Below are 18,464 nucleotides of genomic sequence, written 5' to 3' on the forward strand. Positions count from 1 at the left end.
AGAATAACTCAGGCAGTAAACTATGGAACTGTGACTGATTTCCAAGTGATGTGGCATCCAGATGCACTGAGTAAACCAGTTCATCCCAGCGGTGGTTCTGAGAGCTTACAGCATCTTGCTCTATTGATGACAAAGAAGCCTTCGGGGGCTTGAAGCATGGTGCAGTCAGTAGAGTGCTAGCCAATGAGTGCAAGGTACCAAGTTTAAGTCCTTATCTTGGACCTAAGGGAACAAAAAAGGAGGAAGAAGATTTCCTCAAATTTAATTACATTTAGTGTCCAAAATAGGTATGGGAATAAAAGGGGAGCTATTAGGGAAATTCACAGGAAAAAAGAGGAGAGAGAAAAGGACTGGGTAGTCCAGAGGGTGAATATGATTAAAATATATATGAAAAATGGAGCTCCTTACTTCATACAATTACTAGACAGTAATTAAAGAAAAATTACAAGTGTAAAAATAAAATGACTTTCTTGGACAGGAGGGTCTCAGAGGACTGTGCACGCCCCCCCCCCCACACAGAGGCATTGTTTACATAAGCATCTTTCCTTATCATTAGAAAATGGTACTTAGCCAAAATGCTAATCGAGATTATTTTAATATTCTCCCTCCTGGTGCAAGCTCTTGAGGTTTAATTTCTTTGGGAATCTGGCACTAAATGAATGTAAACTGTAAGAAAGAAAGTCCCTTATTTTGTGTAATGTGTAAAGCAATGCTTAAGTCCAGGGTCATCTCTTTATGTTTAGGCCCCTTTGGGAAAGGTGGTTTGTCTCCAGCACAAGTACATAGAAAGTCGTCAGCCTTTGAAAGGCCTCTGACATGGAAGAAGCTGAATTATCCATCCTTTGATTTCATGATTCCTTTGAAGTAGGTGACAGGGATAGTTAACAGATACGCTGGAAGAAATGTGCATACTGCATTTTAGACAGTAAGACATTAATTTTTTAATTTGGTTTTGAAACAACACACATAATTTGTGGGGGTTTTCTTGTGATGTTTCCATATACGTGTTTGATGTACTTTGAATAAGCTCACCCCTCTATTCTATCCCTATTACCCCTCACCCCTTCCTTCTATTTTATCAGTGTTTGGGTTTTAGTAACTATCTTCAAATATATATGTATAAGTATATGTATATACATATATAAATAGATAGGTAAATATATAATAGACTCAGTAGATTTGTTATCCTCATATACTTATATGGATACATGTGTTTGTACATATGAAGAGTGTTAAAACTTAGCATGTATATTATATATATATATGTATACATATATATGTATCATGTGAAGCTTTTGAAACATCAGGATTACTTTGAGCTTTATGATGTCACCTCTTGCCTCAGGTTCTTTGAAGGGGCTACCTAAGCATTTTCTCCACATCTTCAAGAGTGGTCAGTGTGACTTTTGTCAAGCAAATCGACCGATGTTTTTTCTTAGTATAGAGAGGCTTCTAACATCAATGAATTGCAGTCTTTGGAATCACTAAGAGATAAGCCTTCTCATACTTCCCATATCTTATTATAAAAGGAAACAAAGCATGAAAATTGAGTGAGGTAATAGATAAGGTATTTAGGTTGAACTGGTCATTTGAAAATGCTTATATATTAAAAAATACACCTTGTAAAGTAAACTACATAGAATTTTATTTGACTATTAAAATAAACAGTCATTAAGAAAGAATGCTTATGAATAATTCCTGGACACCTGAACATCGTAAATAAATAAGGCAATAAGGAATAAGTATGATCTTCTTGATTTTGTAGAAGGCTCAAAATGACTTACATTTATATTTTAGCCAATTAACCAACCAACCAACCAACCATCTAACAACATAGTGATTATATCCCAATTAGAAACAATATATATCACCCCTTCATTCAAAAGCTTAACTTGGTATATTTGTATCATCACATACTGTTACTTCAATGGCATATGAAGATTACTGTGGTTTTGTTAGAAGTATTGACTGATAGGTCTAAGGTCCACAGCAGTCTTCATGGCTGCAGAATAGTACTCACAAAGCATTATGAAAGCAGTCATGATAACAATAAACTAATCATAATGAACTAGATGCAGTCATTATTAAGTAATGGAATAATGAACTGGATACAGTCATTATTAAATATTATAGTTCTAATTTCAGAACTTATCATTAGAGAACTCAAGTGGTACATTACTTCTATTCTGTAGAGGCTTTGTTGTATAAACCAGCATAAATTACCTTACCTAATCATCTAGGGGTTTTAAGCATATTTATTTCCTTCCAATGACTTATGAATCACTGAAAATGTTTTCTTGAGGGTTTTTCTTTGCTCCAATTAAGTATATATTTGACATTTGATACACATCATTAGAACTGACTTCAGAATACATGCCTCAAATGATGCTTGTATAAAATTTGGCCAGTCACAGAAAACAATTCTATATATCTTTCTCAGAAGAGTCTTAGTTTTCTATATAATTTATATTACAATTGGCAACAGTATTTGTCACAGTGATCTAGAAGGCAGGGAATCCCAGGTGCCTCCATGGCATCCTATTATTTTGTGAGAATTACATAGTTCAGAAATGTTTCTGCTCCCATCCTCTTTTTTTCTAAATTTTTTTGCTGTGTTCTTGTTTACAAATAGGCTTCCTCTCCTTTAAAGTCATCTCTGCCATACAAGCTCATTTCTATAAGTACAAGACTTAAGACCAGTCCCAGGGTCTATGTACTGTCTTTGGGCTTTTTCAAGGCTAGGGCTCTACTACTTGATCCACAGCACCATTTCCAGCTTTTTTGTATGTATGTGTTAACTGAGGAATTGAATCTGGGTGTTCATGCATGCTAGGCAAACACTCTACCACTAAGCCAAACTTCTAGCCCTTAAGCATCATTTTAATTGACTCAGACAAACACTGTTTTCTCGAATAAGTGCTAATCAGCCATAATAAGGGGGGGAGGGCAATTTGGGAAGAAAATCAATGGAAAGGATTGGCATACTGTATATACATCTGTTTGAAATAAGAAAGGGAAGGGGAAAAACAAGATGAGGGGAGGAGTTGGGGAGAGGGAAATGGGGACACAAACACGAGAAGTGGTATCAATGTGTAAGAAGTAATGCACCTTCTATCTGGTGAATATAACTGTAACCCCACTATTAATTACAATTTAAAAAATGAAAATCAATGAAAAGGAAAAAAAGAGAGGTTAGGGTATGATTGGGTACATTGTCTACATGCATGAAAATACCATAAAGAAACTCATATAACAATTTTGCTGTTAAATATGAATATGATCAAAATACATTTTATGTATATGTGGAGATATCAATATAAAATTCTTCATTGTATGTGAAGAATGTCTTCTAATGAAGAGGGAAGACAGTTATGAACATGAACAACTATTACTTTATTGATGAATACTGAGGGCAATTCTCATTTCAAATATAAATATATATTGTAAGGATGTTGTTGATGATTTAGGTGAATTAGACTTGACGGGATTGGTTAGACAACACAAGGACTGCAATGTTAACATGCCTACATTTTCACAGGATTTTTCACAACTGCCCAGATGGAGATATAAGAATATTGTCTTTAGGCAACTGTACATCATTATTTCTGTAATACAGATGTTAAGATGATTTGTCACTGATTGGAAAAAAGCTGTCAATGGTTAATGATTGAATTTTTTTGTACTAAAATTATTCTTTTTTTTTCTAATGACAGATTGCAATTAACCATGGAAAAAAAGAATCAGACGGTGGTGGCTGAGTTTATTTTCATGGGCCTCACAGACAATCTCCATCAGAAGATGGTGCTTTTCTGCACCCTTTTCTTTGTTTACCTAGCCACCCTGGGGGGTAACCTGGGGATGATCACTCTCATCTGGGTTGACCCCAGACTCCACACCCCCATGTACTTTTTTCTTAGCCACTTGTCCTTTGTCGATTTCTGTTCCTCCTCTTCTATTGCTCCGAAGATGCTGCATGATATCTTTGCAGAGAAACAGGCCATCTCTTTTGCAGGCTGTGCTGCACAGATGTGGTTCTTTGGCCTCTTTGTGGCCACAGAGTGTTTCCTGTTGGCTGCCATGGCTTATGATCGCTACACAGCCATCTGTAAGCCTCTGCTGTATCCTCTCATCATGTCCCAGCAGGTCTGTGTGATGCTTGTTGTTGGGCCTTATGCCACAGCTGCTATAAACATCACAACTCATACAGCTTCCACTTTTTGCTTACCCTTCTGTGGCCCACATGTGATCAACCACTTTTTCTGTGACATTTCCCCACTACTTTCTCTGGCATGTGTGGACACAGGGATCAATAAGTTGGTGCTCTTTGTGTTTGCTGGAGCTATAGGAGTGCTTAGTGGTCTAGTTATCACAACCTCCTATGTTTGCATCCTGGTAACCATCTCAAAGATCCAGACAGCCAGTGGGAGGCAGAAAGCCTTCTCCACGTGTTCTTCTCACCTGTCAGCCGTCAGCATCCTTTATGGGTCGCTTTTCTTTACCTATGTGCAACCTCACTCAAGTTCGTCCTTGAATATCAATAAAGTGATTTCTGTATTTTATACTGTGGTGATCCCCATGTTGAACCCCCTCATCTACAGCTTGAGGAACAAGGAGGTGCAAAGTGCATTCAGGAGAAAGTTCTACAGGAATCCAGATGGGTAAGACAGAGTCTGACATGTATTTACCGTAGACACTGAGGCTACATATGTACCAAATTTATTTGGCTGGGAATTAAAGACTGCATACAAATCCTAGTGCTGCCCACTTAAAGCTTATTTGGAAAATAGTGAATTTATTCAACAATTTTTCTCTGTTTCTGTGGGTCAGATGTGTGTTAGAATATAATATGGCTGCTGTTGGGATTTTAAATATAAGAAGAGAATATTTGTATGCTTTTGAGTGTGCAAATATCTTTTGTGATTTTATGGGGGCTTGAACTCAGGGCCTATTCACTGTCTCCTTTCTTACCTTTTGTTGCTCAAAGTTGGCACTCTACCACTTGAGCCACAGCTTCACTTCAGACATTTTACTGATTAAATTGTTGACAAGAGTTGCACTAGAATTATAGGTGCAAGCCATCGGCAACTAGGAAAAATTACAGTGAAGAACAAGCCACCAAAATCAATATTACAAAGAAAATGATACAATCATCAGAGAAAATATGTGTTTCATGTGCTTACAATTGTTGATGTCCCTACCATGCAAAGATGACTTCCAAATTTACAATTGATTAAAAAAAAGAATAGCCAGAGGCTGGTGGCTTGAATTCTACTTACTCAGGAGGCTGATACCTGAGGATTGTGGTGATTGCTAGGGGTTTCAGTTCCATTCATCAGGTAGTGAATACAATGCGTCTCACACACTGATATCCCTTCTCATGTTTTTGTCCCTGTTTACCTTCCCCCACCCCTTCCCAATCATCTTGTTTCTCCCCTTTCCATCCGTAGTTCAAATAAACAAATAAACGTATATATGATATACCAGAAACACAGATACAGTAAACACATAATATTAACCATAAGGGGGAAAAAGAAAAGAAATAACATAGTACATTAAGAACAACAACCACAAAGATAAACCTCTTGTCTAGGATATGGAAACAAGAGGATTGTGGTTTGAGCTCCTATCTCCAACTAATTCCCCAAAATCTGAAGTGGAGCTGTGGTTCAAGTGATTGAGCCTTAGCCTTAAGAACAAAAGATCAGGATGGTTCCCAGGCTTTCAGTTCAAGTCCCAGGACCTGCTCCACTTATGCACAATAGGTAAATGGGTAGATAAATGAACAATTTTCCAACATAAGGATGTACATTAACAAAGACTATGAAAATCTTGTTCAACATCATTATTATGTAAATGAAGTAAAAGGGAGAGAACAAAACAGTACTTTTCTTTGAAAATAAAATGTTCATAGATGAAAATGATGCTAAAGTTCTCCTTTTATTTGTACACTCACACAGTTCTGGCAGTAGTATGAATAATATCATTACCATAAAGAGACTTGGTAATTTCCATTTAACATGATAATGATATTTTCTTATGGCTTTGGTTTTGTTCTGCATAATACATAGAAATTATGAATGTTTGCAATGTTTACTGTGATTATTCAACAGACACATAATTGTGTACTCTGATCAATTTGTGGTAGTTACCATTTCCATTACCATATTGTTTCTTTATATTTGGGTATTTAAGTTTCCCTCTTGCACAAGATACATAATGGGTATATTGATTTATAGTCAACCCACTACATTACAGAATAGCAGAAACAATTCTTTCTCTCAAATCATGTTTGGTTTTGTTTTCTAAACTCCCTCAACTCAGCTTCCCTCAAAACTCTTTGACCTAGAGGCCTATCTTTTGGAAACTGGGCCAGAGGAGTTTATAAGTCAAACTCTAACAATTGTACATATTGTCCTAGCCTGTTTAGTGATAAAAGTGATTTAAAAGAAGAACATGAATATTCATTACTAGAAATAAAGGAAAGGGTATTCCCACTGTGAAATAGCATATAGTCGATGTAAAGAATGAATAAAATGTGGACCTAACATGGAGAAATTGGACAGCAGAAATTGAGTTTTTGTTCAGTGGAATAACATATTCCTTCAATTCCAAGTTGTCCTCTTTCTGACACTTGTCTTTGAATAGCATGTTCCTTTCCTGGGAAATACTGGGATAATCACTCTCATCTGGAGGGATTCTCAATTGCAGCCCTCCCTTCCCCATGTACTTTATTCTCAGTCACTTGTCCTTTGTGGAGGTCGTCTCCGTCTTTGGTCCTAATATTTTTGAAGAGAAAAAGTTGAACTCATTCTTTCATGTCATAGTTCAGTTATGCTTTTTTCCACGCAATTTATAGTGACAGATTTCCTGGCATATTATCAACATGTGGTTATTTGCAAGTCTGTGCTGCATTGACTATTCAGTACATCTTAGGACAAGAAATGTACTAATCTATTTCTATTTATCATTTAATCTGTTTTAAATTACTGCATTTTGATAATCAGTTAATCCAGTTTGAATTATTGGATCCTCTTGCTAGCAATTTTCATCAGTAAATCTTTTATAATATACTCTGGAATATTGAATGTAGGTTTTCTAGACCTTCTTCTGGTGTCTGTAATTAGTGTATTTCCATTTAATGAATTATTTGCTCTTGTAGTATTTTTCTATTACTGCTTTATGATTAATCATTAACCAAATTAACTAAAGAAACACAAGGTTTTTAGCTTCCTATACTAAGAAGCAAATTATTTAGAAAGCTATAACTGAATATTCTATTCTGTTATATGATATGTTATGAAACTATCTGACTTAAAGTTTGGTGTAGAGCTATCAGAGGCAATCATCAAAGTGAGAAGAGAGTGTTTGAAAATTGGTTATAACAAATATTTTCTGATTATTTTAGTGTCATTTATGTCAGAAGTACAGAAACACTTTGAAGAAATTCCTGTGTAATTCTCACCCTTATTTCCTAATAATTTCAGCAATTAGCAAGCATGCATAGCTCATTCACATCAATAACTCTCTCCATGTATTCCAGAACAATTTCCCCCACTCCCCACTAAACTTTTCTTCTTCAGAGAAGCAATTTGAATGATATTCTAAACTGAATTTGGGAGATCAGTCCATAGAAATCAGTTAAGAGACAGGGGAAATTGTCCTTGATTAGCTCATCAAGAAGAATGATTTGGAATAAATAAGATCTATTATCAGTGTCTTTTAAAGTTTGGACATCATCCAGGATATACAAACAAAAGCCATATGATAAGTGATTGTTGTCCTTAATGTACTATGCTATCTCTCATCTCTTTTGCTGTCCCTTGATTATCCCATATTGTTACAGTATTTCACCGTGTTATCTGATATATTCGATATATGCATATTTGGTTATTTGAAATAAACAAGATGAGGGAGGGGTGGAGGTTGGGGGAGGGAAATGGGGACCAAGACATGAGAAAGGGTATCAATGTATGTGAAATAATGCACCCTCTATCTGGTGAATATAATGTAACCCTTCTATTAATTACAATAAAAATATATGGGAAAAAACAAAAAGTACCCAAAATAAAGTTTGGACATAAGACTACTTTTGATTAAATTTTGTGTTTGGCAGAGACACAGTGATACAGTGGACACTTCATGGACCTATAGAAGATTCAAATTAAGAAACTTTGGTCTACTTTAGGTAGGCCAAATATCTACCAAATATCACAATATCTGGCGTAGATATTGTGAATAGAAAGCTGAATCTCTTTTGCTCATGCCCCAAATCACATATCTGTGTTAATTGTGAGTTTTTTTCCATTACAACATTTGGATTACTGACAAAAATAATCATAATAGATTTTGTCAGCAAAGATTTCATCCAGGAATTTGAATTAAATATGAAGTTTAAAAAAACATAAAAATAATTAGGGGTATAGTTATTTCATTACCAATTGGTTGGGTTATAGATATATACATTTCTATTTTGATGAACTAAAGAGGTGTACTTGATTTGATGCCTCTCCAGCATTACTCAGGTTGTCTCAACTTGTGCAACTTTCTCTACATTCATTTCTTTGGTCTTTAGGCTTTTTAATGTTTTTGTTTGCCATTTCTGGGGCTTGAACTCAGGGTCTGAGCACTGTCATTGGGCTTTCTTAAGGCTGGACCTCTTCCACTTGAGCCACAGCACCACTTACATCTTTTTCTATGTATATGGTACTGAGGAACTGAACCTGGGTCTTCGTGCAAGCTAGGCAAGCTCTGTACCACTAGGTCAAACTCTCAGGCCCTGGTCTTTAGGCTTTTAAGAGGGCCTGTCTTCAGGAACCCATTGTTTAAGATATCTTTGTGGTTTGTTCTTTACCACAGTTTGTTTTGGCTCAGCATTTGCAGAAATTTTGTAATGTTTTTCTCAGGAAAAATTCAGCAGTTGTTGCAGCTGTAAACGAAAGTACTCTGTAAGTCTACAGGAATCTAAATCCTTATGAGTTAGGAAATCAGAAGATGATCCTATCAGACACGAAGAACAAATAAGTTGATTATTAATTTGTTTCAAAGAGTTTAAGGCAGCAAGATTAATTTACTTCTCTCTCAACAACAAAATTCTCAAACTAGAGCATACTTTGATGACATACTTTCTCCCAGAATGGTAAATGATGCAGTGTTTATGGGAACTTGAATGCAGGTAAGGAACAATTTGTGCCAGGATAAAAATTTCTGAGCAGTCGATTAAACATATAATGAAGTAACAGCAATGAATAGGGGGACAGGATGGCCTCCATGATGACAAATGAGTGTGATTTTAATTTTTCTTGCCATTGTCATAGTTGAAAGGAGTTTGCCACAACATAAGTCTAGGTTACGTTTAAAATCCATCTCTGTGGCTCAGTTTACCCTTTGAGAAATTAAAAATGAAGAAAATGAATTCTCAGGAAAGCAAAAATGATTGCAACTTAAATTATGACCTAGAAAGAATATCCATTGTAAGATGATAGAATAGCATGTTGAAATTCATCAAGAAGTGTTGTAAAACCCTAAAAGATTTGCAGAGAGATCATATGGCCAAGTTGAATACATCTTCGAGTACCCAGAAGTTCACACTTTCTTTGGCCACATTTGCATGATGACTATTCCTGAGGAGGGTAGCTGTTAGAGTTCTTCCATATGTGATATTGTCAGTATGCAATATTGCATTGGATTATGCATGTCTCATAAGGCAGTGGGTGTGGAACATAACAGGGGAAATCTAAATGCAAGCAGAATTTGCAAATATTGGAGAGCTCTTGTACATGAGCTTGTTCATAATTTCTCTAGGACCTCACTCATTTCTTCACAATCACCAACCTCTCCATTGTTAAATATGCTTGGCACTGAATGGGCTTAGGGTGGGATATTGAGAGATCTGAGGTTCTCTCCTGGAAGAACGGTATTTGTTGAACAACAAATACCATTCAGACAGAGCGTTGTCACTTTTGTAGTCCTCTCAGGAAACACCAGATGTAGGATTTTGGACATAACACTTTTCACACATAGAGCTTCGGTGGTCTGTTCTGTCAAATAAGGATGGCCTAACGCCATCTTTATTTAGCCTGGAGTGAAAAAATAAACGTGTTGACATAGCACAGCCTGGTAAATCTTTACTGAACAATTTCTTTTTGTGTCATAGTTGTCTATAGTATCAAATCCAGCTATATTATCTTTAGCACTACATGGCAGAAACTTTATAATTATATTTTGTAATTTACTTTTACCTTTACAATAAAATTAATAAAATAATTAGCATCATTCACATAGAAATTTGCTACCCTTTCTGTGGTTTTCAATTAGATGAGTGTGTACCTGTGTGTATATGATTGTGTATGTGTTTTCTTTAAGAACACTAAGACTAGTGGTCTCTTAGTTTCTTAGAACTTTAGAAATGCAGAGTTCTGACTGCATTGCTTGGGAATGTTTCTCACTTTCATGGTTTACAAATGTCTTGTCTCTTTTTATTTCCCAACCAAGATGGATGATAGCCATTTTCTTTGCTTTTGCCTTAATTACTAAAATATATTCTTAATTTTAAAAATTAATTTCTTAACTTCTATTAAACTCTTCATTAATTTTTTAAAACAATTTCATCAAAATGATTACAATGAGGTAACAAATAACTCTATAGATGCTTGAGGAGGAATGTATACTTTCTTAAATTTCAACTTTCTTTTTAGTACAGGTCATACAGGCACTTTGGAACCGTGATACACTTAATTGTCTACCGTGGATGTAAGATTTAAATGCCCAGTGTTGCGAAGTAAATTCCACCAGTAATTTCTTTTCCCATGTCTTGCTGTGATTTTTATGACATCGCTTGCATTATCTGTGTGTGATTCATTCATTTCTCTCCAACAGAGATCTAAACCAACCGATGGCTCATGAGAACTACACAAGGATCACAGCATTCCTTTTCCTGGGCTGACAGTAATATCTTCGCTGCAGGGTCTCCTGTTCCTGCTCTTCCTGTTCGTTTGTTTACCTTGTCACAACGACAGGAAATCTGATCATGATCATTCTCATCCCATGATCATTCTCATCCACATGGACATGCGCCTTCACACACCCATGTACTTCTTTCTCAGCCCCCTGTTCTCCGTGGATATCTGTTTCTCCTCACTCGTGGGTCTCAAGATGCTCACAGACTTCTTTGCTGAAAGTCCTGGGATGCACCCTGTAGCAGTGGGTTCTTCGGATTATTTTTGTGGCCATCAAGTGTCTCCATGGCCTATGACTGCTACGTGGCCTGCTGTGCTGTCCATGTCACAGAGGCTGTGTGTGCAGCCTCTGTGGTGAGCTTCTGCAACACCATGACCACAGAGGGCTTTGCCACTGCCCTTCTGTGGCTTCTGTGCTCTTCTGCAACATGTCTCCCTTGTGCACGTACTGTCTCTGTCTCTCTGTCTGTGTCCCTGTGTGTCTCTGTCTCTGTCTCTCTGTCTCTCTCTCTTCTGCTGACATCTGGGTCAACACATTGCTGGTTTTCTTGGTGGCGGGGCTGTGCTGGTGGTCAGCAGCCTGATCATCCTCATCTACTTCTACATCCTCGAGGCCTTCTCCACCTGTTCCTCACACCTCACGGCAGTATCCACCTTGTAGGGGACCCTCTTCTTTATCTACGTGCGGTTCAGCTCCATCTCCTCCCTGGACCTCAACACGGTGGAGGCGGTGTTCTCCAGGGAGGTGCTCCCCACATTGAACCCCCCCATCTATAGCTTGAGGAACCAGGAGGTCAAAGCTGCGGTGGGGAGGCTCATCACCTGAGAAAGTCCCTCATGGAGAATTAAAATCCCCATGAACATTAATTAAGAAAATTTAAAAAAAGAGATAAAATATCAGAGAAGAGAAATGACATTGATCCTCGAAAGCCATCTGCTTCACAGCCTGAGTTTCTATGAGAATCACACTGGAAGTGGGGCTTGACTCAAGGGTAGGGTGCTAGCCTTGAGCTGAAGAGCTCAGGGACAGCATCCAGGCCGAGTTCAAGCCCCATGATCCTCCCCCAAAATATTAAAAAAATGTATTTGCTACTAAAACAAAGTGACTTTCAGATGATTAATTTTTTAATTAATTCTGTTTTTTTCTAAAATGAACATCATTGAGGTTGGGAATATTCCTTGTTAGGTTTCAATTAAGGTAAGGCCAATAAAAAAAAAAAGAATGCTATGTGGGATTCAGGCAGAAAGGAGAAAGTTTTCATTCTGAACTATGCTCTACCTTGCATGGTGGAGAGGAATGGCTGAAAGGGGATGCAGCAGCTTGCCCCCCACCCCACTTATGTAGGGAAGGAGTGGGGGAGGTGTGGCCAGACTAGAGGTAGATGTGACCTCAGAGCCTAGGACCCTCCTATAGCTCCATGGGAGGTGACCAGAGGTGGTCAGGGATATGACCTCAGGGAAGGGGGAGGCCTCCAGAATCACCTTCTCAGGGCAGATCTTACATTCCAGCCTTTAATAATTATGAAAAAGGGCCCAGATTCTCTCTGGCTACTTCCTGCTGGCAATGGACATTGACCTTAGGGGTAAAAGGGCTTGTCCCTTCCAGCTGAAGGCACAAGCAGCAGTTGTCTTTTGTGGTACAGGCAAGTCCTTTGATGAAGTCTGGAAGAAGTCTCATTAGGCAAGGGGGAGTGGACAAGAAAAATATTAGGGCGCATAAAAACTGCAACAGAGAGGGTTTGGGGCAAAAAATGAAAAATTCAGATGACTTGGCTAGTTGTTATCTTCTGTATTCCATGCTGTCCAGGGTATATGGGAGACCATGGAAACTGCCAAGGCTAACAATCCCGAGTATAAAACTTACTATAAATACAAATATCAGGCACACAAAGGCAAGAATGTTAATTCCCATCCAGTCATAAGCTAGATAGACATGGACTTTAGATGGGTAAACCTACTAACTTATTTCTCTTGATCTCCCAGCTGTCGTTAATTTTGAAAAGGCAGGCACAAAATGGCTCTAAGATGCCACATCTCCTCTTACTGTTCTCCATAGTTCAATGTTCCCTGGACTAGCTGGGTGCTGGGGGTCTAGGTACTAGTTGCTGGGATAGCTTGTCCCAGTTGCCATTCACAGGGTTTGAAATCAAGGCCTGGTCACTGTCCCTGAGCACTTCTGCTTGAGGCTAATGCTCTACCACTTTGAGTCACAGTGCTACTTCCAGCATTTAGCTAGTTGATTAGAGATGACCCATGCTTCCAGCTTGTTAGTTGAGAGATGGGGTCTCAGAGGGGTTTTTCTGCTCAGGCAGGCTTTGAATTGCAATTTTTGTCACCAACCTTTTATTTACAATTAAAGCAACAAGGAGAGGAATGGAAATAATGAGCAGAGTTTACCTGCAACTTGTTAAGAATTGACCAACAAATACTTGTCAGAGTTATTTCTCTGGGTAGTGCAAAGGGGAAATTCTGTAACAAAACTCAGTGGATATGATGAGAGTTTTAAGACTGTTTAGCTGAATATGGCACTTGATTGAATTTGAATAATTCTTATCAAATACACTTACTACTGTTAAGAGCCTCCACTTTCCCACCCAGGCCAGGAGGAGTATAGGTACATCCATTACTTTGGGGGAGGGGAGGGTGGGTAGGACTCCACTTCTGAGAGTTTTTGGAAATTTCAGCACAGAACCAGGGACACACAGCATGGTGTAATGGCACCTGAGTTGGTACCCTGATACTAAGCCAGGGCCTCTAATCCACCATGTGGTCACTGCTAGAGAAAAGTCAAGATTTAACAGGGATAAAAACCCTGTCCTTCATCTCTTAGGCAGGTATTACCTTTGGAAGCTTGTCACAGGCAGGCATAGAAAAGTTTAGGCAGAGAAAGAGAGGAAAAGAGCAGGAAGGAGAGAGAGAAGAGATAAAGACGGAATGTTCATCACTTATAACCTTTACCGTTGTTGCAGGAAAAACAATCTCTTTGAGAATGGTGTCAAACATTAGGCGCTCTGGCCAGGGAGTGCAGAAGGCATTTAAGGGGTTTCCTGGCTTAAAAGTTAGCGCGGAAGGCTTTTAAAGAGAGTTTTGAAGCAGCACTCACCAGAGTGGAGAAGTGGTGTGCAGTGGATGTAGAGGCAGCAATGGTGTTGGTGAGGAGTCTCACTTGGCTTCTCACAGCAGTTGGGTTCGCTGAAAGGGGGTTGTTAGGACTGAGAATACTCCTCAGAAACACAGGAAAAGAGAAAAAAACCAAACAAACCAAGAAAACAAAACCAGAGGAGAATTCTGACTGTCCTGACGACAAAACCCTTCCCGGGTTTCGGCACCATTATGTTAGGTTTAAATTAAGGTAAGGCAGATAAAAGAGAACACCACGGGATTCCGGCAGGAAGGAGAAAGTTTTTATTCTGAACTGCATCCCACCATGCATGGTGGCGAGGCATGGCTGAAGGGGCAGGCAGCAGCTCCTAGTTATGTAGGGAAGTAGGGAAGGAGGTGGGGGCGAAGATGTGGCCAGGTGAGGGGAGGTGTGACCACACTGGATGTGGATGTGACCTCAGAGCCTAGGACCCTCCCATAGCCCCATGGGAGGTGATCAGGGGCTGTCAGGGATGTGACCTCAGGGAAGGGGGAGGACACCAGAACTGCCTCCTGAGAGCTGTTCCTTAGAGTCTGTGGCTAATTGGGTCCCCCCTTGTCAATCATGGTGTATAATATCAGCTGGTACCTAGAGTTCTGTGAAACTACTATGCCAGGTGGGTACCGTACCACAGTAGTGGGCAAACTCTATGCCTCCAGTTTATGAACACAATATATTATGTGAGCTGCTGACTTCTCATTCTTCGAGAAATCTCAGGACTATCTATCATCAGATATCCTGACATGCTAGCTAATTTTACTTCAAATTATATTACTGAGATACTTTAGTTGTATAAGATGACAAGATAAGACTGAGTCCTTAGGTTTCTATCATCCAGATTGTTGGTCTTTAATTGTGCAAATAATTTTAAGTCACAGCAAACTTCAATGATCTGAGCACTTACATATTGTTTACTTCTTTCTAGCCATAATAAGAATCTGTCCTATTCTCAGAAGGCAGAATGACAAATGATATAAATCATGGACAGAAATAAGTTTTGTTCTCACTAATTAAGTAAGTATATTTCTATGAGAAAACAACAACAACAACAACAACAACCAGCCAGTGTTCAGTTCTGCTGGTGAATTCCAGGCTCAGTAAGATTTTTCTCTGTGAAAGAAGACCTAAATTCAGATCTAGTTTGAGAAATTAAAAAAAAAGAGTTTTCAGGCAGTTGTTGAGAGGCAACCATTATTGTGTTAATTTTCTACTTATCTTTTCATCTACTCAACCATTTCCTGACAATATGGTCTTAGGGGAACATAGGAAAAGCTCAAACCTTTCTGCCAAAACAGTGTCCTTTGTTCTTCAGCTGCTTCGATACTTTGCCATGAGATGGCAGTATCCCCTTATCAATCACAAGAAGCCCTGTACACTGCTGTTGCCCGTAGTCACAAAGAAATCATTTCCTTTGTCTTTTTCCTTTTTTTTTTCTGGTCCTGGGGCTTGAATTTAGGGCCTGGACTCTGTCCTGGAGCCTCTCTGTGCTCAAAGTTAGCATTCCACCACTTGAGCCACAGCACCATTTCCTGCCTTTTCTGTGTGTTTGGTACTGAGGAAATGATTCCCGGGCTTTATGAAAGCTAGGCAAGCACTCTACCACAAAGCCACATTCCCAGCCTGAAAGGAATTCTTTCTTTTCTTTTCCCATATATCTTTTACTGTAATTAATAGAAGGGTTACATTATATTTGCCAGAGAGAAGGTGCATTACTTCACAAACATTGATATTCTTTCTCATGTCTTGGTCCCCATTTCCCTCCCTCACCCCACCCCTCATCTTGTTTTCCCCCTTCCCTATCCTATTTCAAATAACCAAATAAGCATATATACAATATATCAGATAACAGGGTGAAATACTGTAACAATATGGGATAACCAAGGGATAGCAAAGAGATGAGAGATAGCATAGTACATTAAGGACAACAATCACTCGTTATATACCTTTTGTTTCTATATCCTGGAGGTCCTTACATTTAGTGTCATTCTATATGGCCTTATGTATCTAGGTTTTGCTCTATTGTAAATCTCTGGAAAAGCATATATTATTATTTATAGCTGGTAGATATATAGCTGGTAGTCTTTGGCCCATCTTTTAATGGGATGGTTGTTTCTTTGGAGATTAGTTTTGGAGTGATTTAATTTTTTTGAGCTGTTGATATATTTTAGATATGAGGCCTTTGTCTGTTGTATGGTTAGTGAAGATCTCCAATCTGTAGGCTTTCTAGTTAATTTGCTATGTCTTTTGCCATACAGAAGCTCTGCAGTTTAATGCAGTCCCATTTATCCAGACTTTCTCTGATTTGCTGTTTCTTGGTCCTTATTAAGAAAGTTTCCACCCGTGCCAAGGAGACCTTGTGTATGTCTTATTCCTTCTTGTAAAGTTTTCAGTGTATCTGCTTTTACTCCAGGTCTTTGATCCATTTGGAGTTAATCCTGGTGCAGGGTGACAAAGAAGGATCCAACTTGTTTTCTGCAGTTGCTTAACCAGTCCTCCCAGCACCACTTGTTGAAGAGGCTGTCTTTCCTCCATTCTATTTTTTTGGCTCCTTTATCAAAAGTTAGGTGGCCATAAGTCTGTGGTTTAATATCTGGGTCCTCAGTTCTTTTCCATTGGTCTTCAGGCCTGTTCTTGTGCCAGTACCAAGCTGTTTTGGTCACTATAGCTCTGTAATAGAGTCTAAAGTTTAGTATTGAAATTCCTTCTGCTCTGTTCTTTCTGCTAAGAATTGTTTTTGCTATTCTGGGTCTGTTATTATTCAATATGAAATTTTGGATTGTCTATTCTATTTCTTTAAAGAATGACATTGAGATATTGATGGGTAGCGCATTGAATTTGTAGATAGCCCTTGGCAAGACTCCCATTTTCACGATGTTATTCTTCCAATCCAGGAGCAGGGAATGTTTTTCCATTTCCTCAGTTCTGCTTTAATTTCCTGAAAGGAATTATTTCTAAAGCCAGAGTTGGAATCATTTTTCAAAGTCTAAGAATATTTAAATTTTGGAGGGCTGAGAAATTATATAAAAGTTTAATCTGGGCCTGTGCACATTTACTTCACAAGTGTGGACAAGTGTTTTTCATGAATTCACTTCACAGAGTGTAATAGTATAAAACCATTGCCCTACTTTACCATTCATATTTGTTGTGTTACAAAATTAAATGACAAAGAATTTCCCTATGTCATGTGACAGAATAATTTAACACCGGATCTACAAGCATGCCATTTAGAGTTTGACTCGGCAAACACATTTATTTCCTCCTAACCACAGTAAATCAAAGGCTTTCTAATAATAGCTGAAAATACTTGTTCTAATCCGTCTTTCACTACTTTAAAAGAGAAGAACAAATCAATAAAGTTTTTTGGGTTCCATTTCAATTTCCATCTTTGCCTCTTGACTATTGGTTTTAAAATTAATTTCCTTTACTCATCTGGCAATTTAAAAAAATCTTAAAAGTCCTATCCTTCCTCTTCATGGAATAACATTTGTACAAGTGGTAATAACAGGAATTGTTAAATGTTACTGTCAATTGATCTCTGGACATACCCATTAGGAACGAGGATAGGATGGGACCATAGAAGACATGCTTTAAATACTATGATGAAAATGGTAGTGCTAGATAAGTATCCCCCCAAAATACCCCTGCAAGGCCTAAACTTGCCATACCATACCAAATGAGTTGTACTTCTGTTCTATTCTTTTAAATGATGCTGGTCATGTCTGAATAAGATTAGCTAACGTCCCAGTAATGAACTAAATCTGTAGTTTGAGAACCCATATTTTCTCTCCAGCTTTACAGATACATATGTATATATAATGTGTATATATGACACACAGAATATATTGTTTTTAAATATATATATTTTTATGTATATGGTTATATATATGGTTTATAAACAGTAGATTAGAATAAGTGCCTTAGAACCATGCTTGAGGTCAAACTTGGCTGTGCAGCTTTGGTGCTGCATGAAGCTGAGCAAGTTACTTGATTCTCCTGGGCATCTGTACTTCATATTTAGAAGGCTGATGATACTAACAGGTACACAATCAATTCTTAAGTAGAATGATGCCTTAATATTATTTGATATTATTACTAGTGTTTACTATATTTCCCATTATACCCAAGCAATAAAACAATTTTAACATTTAACAATTATTGGTGGGTAAGAGGGATTTGAAAAGGGATTTCATTGATTTTTAATTCTGCTATAGTAACAAAATTAAAAATCAAATATACTGTAATAAAAAGAGAAAATATAAAATAGGGAAACGGATTTTAATTTATACAAAAATTTCACCCTAATTTTTAGAAGAGAAGTTTAAATTTGCTCTCCTGGGCACCATGACTTAAGTGTAAATAAAAAATCC

The 18,464-nt window shown here is 38.0% G+C and overlaps 1 protein-coding gene across 1 annotated transcript; it reads left to right on the forward strand.

Moving 5' to 3' along the window:
• Positions 1–3,726: 3,726 nt before the first annotated feature.
• On the forward strand, positions 3,727–13,961 carry LOC150052647 (olfactory receptor 5G29-like). Its single transcript, XM_090349180.1, has 3 exons — positions 3,727–4,658; positions 11,016–11,309; positions 13,925–13,961. Exons 1-3 carry the CDS (start codon positions 3,727–3,729, stop codon positions 13,959–13,961), a joined length of 1,263 nt encoding a protein of 420 aa, XP_090205306.1.
• The last annotated feature ends 4,503 nt before the right edge of the window (positions 13,962–18,464 follow it).

Source organism: Megascapheus bottae, chromosome 16, assembly GCF_031878675.1.
Source record: "Megascapheus bottae isolate mThoBot1 chromosome 16, mThoBot2.hap1, whole genome shotgun sequence".
Lineage (NCBI taxonomy): Eukaryota > Metazoa > Chordata > Mammalia > Rodentia > Geomyidae > Megascapheus > Megascapheus bottae.